At 67.5% G+C, this 5,264-nt stretch overlaps 1 protein-coding gene across 1 annotated transcript; it reads left to right on the plus strand.

The window, feature by feature from the left end:
• Positions 1-2,337: 2,337 nt before the first annotated feature.
• On the plus strand, positions 2,338-4,761 carry PNMA8B (PNMA family member 8B; the record flags this gene model as incomplete). The annotated part of the gene is given in 3 exon segments (XM_036416407.2): positions 2,338-2,977; positions 2,979-3,091; positions 3,093-4,761. Coding segments are annotated over 3 exon segments (2,049 nt in total), but the record flags the coding sequence as incomplete, so codon positions are not given.
• Between the last annotated feature and the right edge of the window lie 503 nt (positions 4,762-5,264).

Consider the following 5,264-nt stretch of genomic DNA (forward strand, 5'->3'; position numbering starts at 1 on the left):
CACCCAAGTAACACACATGCATTTCCATTGCCGTAATTTCCAAAACCCAAGCTAACTGAGAATGGCCTTGGTTTACATTTGTTTGCAAATCTCTTCCTCCTCGGACTCAGCGGAGGGCGCTGGGTCCCCAGTCGCCTGCCACGCAGCCTCGGGAAAACAGTCTGAGCCTCATGATGACACCGGCTTGCCCTTGGGGGTCCCCAGGGCCCCTAACCCTTGACCCCTGCCCTGGCGCTGCTGCGCTGCCGCGGGGACCAGCAACTTCCGGGATGCCTCCTTCTTCCAGAAGTTTCTGAGTCTCTAATTCTCCACTCAGCTCCTGGAACCACGTCCCCACCTCTCTGTACCACCCCACCAGCTCTGCCCCCGCCTACCCACTCTGCCCACCCCACCCGCTCTGCCCACACCCACCCCCTCTGCCCATCCCCGCCCGCCCCCTCTACCCCACCCCCACCCCCTCTGCACCATCCCCACCCACTCTGCCAACCCCCACCCTCTCTGCCCCACGCCCACCCCCTCTGCACCAGAGAGGAAGGGAGAGAGAGAGAGAAAGAAACATCAGTGATGAGCCCTCGAATGTGGCTGCCCCAGCGGGACTTGTTATGAAAGAGGATGCTCAGTTTGGCTCAGTGGAGAGAGCACCAGCCTGCAGACTGAAGGGTCCTGGGTTCGATTCCCATCAGGGGCACATGCCCAGGTTGGGGGCTCAGTCTTCAGTGGGCGACATCCTGGAAGCAGCTGATGGATGATTCTTTCTCATCATTGAGGAAAATGGCCACTATCTCAGTAATTGTTTTATGGGGACGGCAAGCACAAATAACATTTTGTCTCTCTGGGGATACATGACATCTACTCTGAAAGTTATCTCACCTGTGTCTGGGCACCGACCGAAGGCGGCCAGAGCCGATGTCACTTCCTGCCCGCGGCTTGCGTTTGGGGCCGCATTCTATTTCTGTTGGCGCTGCTCTACAGAGAAGGTGACACCCTTTGGGGCTCCGGAGGGTGAAAGGAGAAGAGAAAAGCAGGGAAACGGGAGCAGCAGGGGGGTTGGCAGGAGAGTGAGGAAGCTGGTAGGCCCAGTTGCCATGGTAACCTTGCAATAAACTCTTCTGACATTAAGGGGGGTGGGGGGGAGAAGCTTGAGAGATCAACCAAAGGACTTGTGTGCATGCCTATAAGCCTAACCAATGGACACAGACACCTGGGGGTGAGGGCATGAGTGGGGGGAATCAGGACACCTGTGTAATACCTTAATCAATAAAGACGTTTTTAAAAAGCTTGAAGTGGTTGGGTGATCTATCTAACAAACGCTTATACAATGGGGAGATCTCAGTACATCATCCCATGGCCGCCTGGGATGGAGCGCGGCGGCGGGCTTTATACCTCACCCCTCAACCCCGTAAGAACCCTAGAAGGAGGGTCAGCGGTTATGGCTATTCCACAGAGGACGCTGAGGGTTAGGGAAGCTCGGCAAGGTGCAGCGGAGATGCGGGAGGGACAGAAGCCCCACAGCTGGACGGCAGTGCGGCGTGTGGGGTGGGGGCGGGGGTGGTGGAGGTGGTGGAGGCAAAGGCTGGGGAAGCAGAGTGTTAAAGCGGCTGTAATAGCCCATGCCCAGCGGGCGGACCCAGGCAGGGAAATACTTTCTTTCTTTTTTAAAAAATAGATTTTATTGATTTTTTACAGAGAGGAAGAGAGAGGGATAGAGAGAAACATCATGAGAGAGTCATCGATCAGCTGCCTCTTGCACACCCCCTACTGGGGATTGCCCGCAACCAAGGTACATGCCCTTGACCGGAATCAACCCCCTTTCAGTCCGCAGGCGGACGCTCTATCCGCTGAGCCAAATCGCTTTCGGCAGGGAAATGCTTTCTTGCAGAATTCCTGTCTGACCCCGCTGGTGACCACGCTCCTATCCAAACCGTGTGCAGGCCCAGGACGCATTGCACCGCATCCTTTCGGGAACAGGACCACAGGCAAGAGCGAGGCCTGTGCACCTGAATGGCGCCTGCACCCCACAGATGCGGCCCGTGTGCCCCCCTGAATCCCCTTCCCACGGAGTGACACCCACCCATCAACTCCGAGCCCAAGCGTGAGTCCGGGTCCCATGGCAGAGCCCTTGGCTTAGGTGTCCACAGCCTCCCCTGAGCATCTGGCCTGTGGGGGGCTCATCGCTGAAGGCGGTGCTGTCAGCGCCCACATCCTCCTTTCTTCCTCCGGCCCGGCCCTTTAAGAGCCGGTCCCCAGAACCCAGCTCGGACCCGCCGCGTTGCCATGGAGACCAGGCCCCGCTCACCGAGGGGCCAGCCAGTGCGCGCAGGCGCAGGACGGAGCTGCCGGAGACGCAGCGGAACTGCTGAGCGCGGAGCGGAGGGCGCGCATCCCGACGCGGCGGGAGCCCGGCCCCGCGGCTGCCCTGCCCGCGCCGCTCCCGCTCCCGGGGCCCCGGCGCCCCCGCCCCGCGTCAGGCCCGGCGTCACCCGGGCCGGGGACGAAGGGCGGAGCGGAGAGGCCGGCGGCAGCCCCCGGCCGGAGACGTGAGCCCCCTCCGGGTTGCCCGACAGCCCGGGGAGGGGGCCTCGGGCCGGGCCGCTGCGTCCGCCGGCCGGGGGCTGGGGATCCCCGAACCCGAGCCCGAACCCCAGCCCCCAGCCCCGCCACGTTCACGAGCCCGAACTCCGAGCCCCGAGTGGGATCGGCGCTGGGCACCATGGCCTGGAGCCCCCTGCAGGGCTGGTGCCGCGGGCTGGCCGTGGACGCGCGCCGGGCCCTGCTACTCACCGGCATCCCGGCGAACAGGACCGTGCGCGGCGGGCGGGCCCAGGCCGCCCTGCTGGAGCTCCTGGGGGACATGGACCCCGCCGCCCTCCCCAGCGAGGTCTCCGGCGGCGGGGCCGGCGCCTGGAGTGTCCTGTGCGGGGCCCGCGCGGAGGACACCCGGGTCCTGCGGCGGCTGAAGCGCCTGCTGCTGGAGGAACCGGCGCCCGGGGGCCTCGCCCGCCGCCCCCGCGGCCGCAGAGGCTCAGGCCCAAGCCCCGGGGTCGGAGCGCGCGGCCCGGGACGCTGGACCCGATCCCGGCGCAGCCTGCAAGGGGCCGGCGGAGTCGTCGCCGCCAAAGCAGAGCCGGAGGCCACAGGTGGACGCCGAAGGGCAAGAAGCAAGGCCGAGGGGGTCGGCGGTTCCCCTGCAGCTGCGGCAGGCGCTGGTCCGAGTACTCCTCCTCCTCCTCCTCCTCCTCCTCCTCGGACAGCCTGGGCATCGTGATCGAGGAGCTGGACGAGGCGGCGCTGGGCGGGCTGGCGGCGCAGAGGGCGCTGTACGCCACGCTGCAGGCGGCCGCCCGGGAGCTGGTGCGGAAGGGGGCGCTGCGGGGGGACCCCGAGGCCGCGCGCGGCGGCCCCCGCGAGCTCCTGGCGCTGGTCACCGTGACGGACAAGGCCAAGAAGGAGGCGCTGGAGAAGGACACCCCGGGGGCCGAGTCCATCAGCCTGAACGTGGAGGACTTGAGCGGGGTCTTCCACCTGGTGGCCCTCCTGGCTGTGCGGGACACGTGGTCCGAGGGGCCGGCGGGCAGCGACGCTCCGGAGAGCAGCGGCGACGACACGACGCAGGACAGCGGCGGCGGGGACCTGGAGCCGGAGGCGGGCCACCCCGAGTTCGTGGCCATCGTGGCCTACACGGACCCCGCGGACCCCTCGGCCCGGGAGGAGATGCTGAAGATCGCCTCGGTGATCGAGTCGCTGGGCTGCAGCGACCGGAGCGCGAAGCGGAAGGAGCGCAAGGACGCGCTGCCCGAGGTGCTGTCCGTCATGGCCAAGGACACGGGCGCGGCGCGCGTGCGGGTGCGGGAGGCCGGCCGCCTGGTGGACGCGCTGGTGCTGCGGGAGGCCCGGGACGACGGCGACCTGCTGGAGTGCATCTCCTCCCCGGCGCAGCCCGAGCCCCGCCGCCAGGGGGCGCCCGCCCCGCGCGGCCTGTTTGCCGGCTGGGGGGCCGGGGAGGAGCGGGGCGAGGTGGGCCTGCTGGAGCTGGTGGCGCTGCTGGCGGCCAGGGACATGGCTGAGGGGGTGAAGGAGGAGAGGGAGGGGGCCCGGGAAGGCGGGACGTGCCAGCACCACCACCCGGGCAGCCTCGGGGAGCTCCTGGCGGCGCGTGAGATCGGAGAGGAGGAGGAGGAGGAGGACAAGGACGAGGACGAGGAGGAGGACGAGGACGAGGACGAGGACGAGAAGGGGACTTCGGAGGGTGGCTCCGAGGAGACATCGGAGGACACGGAGAGTGAGGAGTCGGAGCCTGGGGATCGGGCTTCCCGGAAGCCCCGGGCCAAGCGCCCCCGCACGGCCCACAAGGCCCTGGGTTCCGCTGGCGCCCCCGCGGGGACCCGCAAAACCCGACGGGGAGGCCGCGGCCGCGGCGACCGGGGCGACTCTCCCGGGAAGAAAGCAGAGGAGGAGGCGGCGGGCGGCCAGAAGAAGAAGAAAAAGAAGAAAAGGAAGAAGAAGGGGCGCGGGGGAAGAAGGCTCGCGTGGGCGGGAGGCCGGCCCTCCAGGGCTGCTAGCGGCTCCGGAGAAGCGAGGCGGGCGGCCCAGAGGCCTCTCCCCGTGTCCCCTCCGGCCCCCCTTCCGGCAGCAGAGGCCGGCCTCCCGCTGAGCCGCGCCTTGCGCTCTGCGCCCTGCCAGGCGCTGGCCTCGGGTCTCCCCGTTACCTCCCAGCCCCTCCTCTGCAGGCGGCGAGCGATCCTAACGGAAGACGGAGAAAGAAACCCACCCTTCCCCCCCCCCGCAGGCAGCAGCCCCAGGCGTAAGGGCTTCGCTGGGCGTGGCTTTGGGGGACCCGGATTGGCAGGGGGGGGGGGCGAGTGCGCCCTGGACGCGGGTACCTGGGAAGGCCAGCGGTGCCAGGGAGTTCTTGGTGGCTCTTCGCGGTGCCCCGAAGGTTCCAGACACGTGCTTCCGGCTAGCGTTTGTGACACACCCCCACCACCACCCCCCAAATCTGATGGGGGCGGTGAGGGAGGCTTGGCCGCCGGCGGGCCAGTGGATGTCAGGGTGAAGCCGGCTGGCGGCTCCCCTGGAAGGGGGAGGGGGCGAAGAGGGGGGAGGAGTGGCCACCTGTCTCCCCACCTGGGGAGGAGGAGGAGGAGGAGGAGGAGGAGGAGGAGGAGGAGGAGGAGGAGGAGGAGGAGGAGGAGGAAGGAGAGACCATCCCTGCCCACCTCCGGAGCCGCGGATGCAAAGGAATCAGCAAAAAGGCCACAGGCCGG

Source organism: Pipistrellus kuhlii, unplaced genomic scaffold (genome assembly GCF_014108245.1).
Source record: "Pipistrellus kuhlii isolate mPipKuh1 unplaced genomic scaffold, mPipKuh1.p scaffold_m20_p_55, whole genome shotgun sequence".
Lineage (NCBI taxonomy): Eukaryota > Metazoa > Chordata > Mammalia > Chiroptera > Vespertilionidae > Pipistrellus > Pipistrellus kuhlii.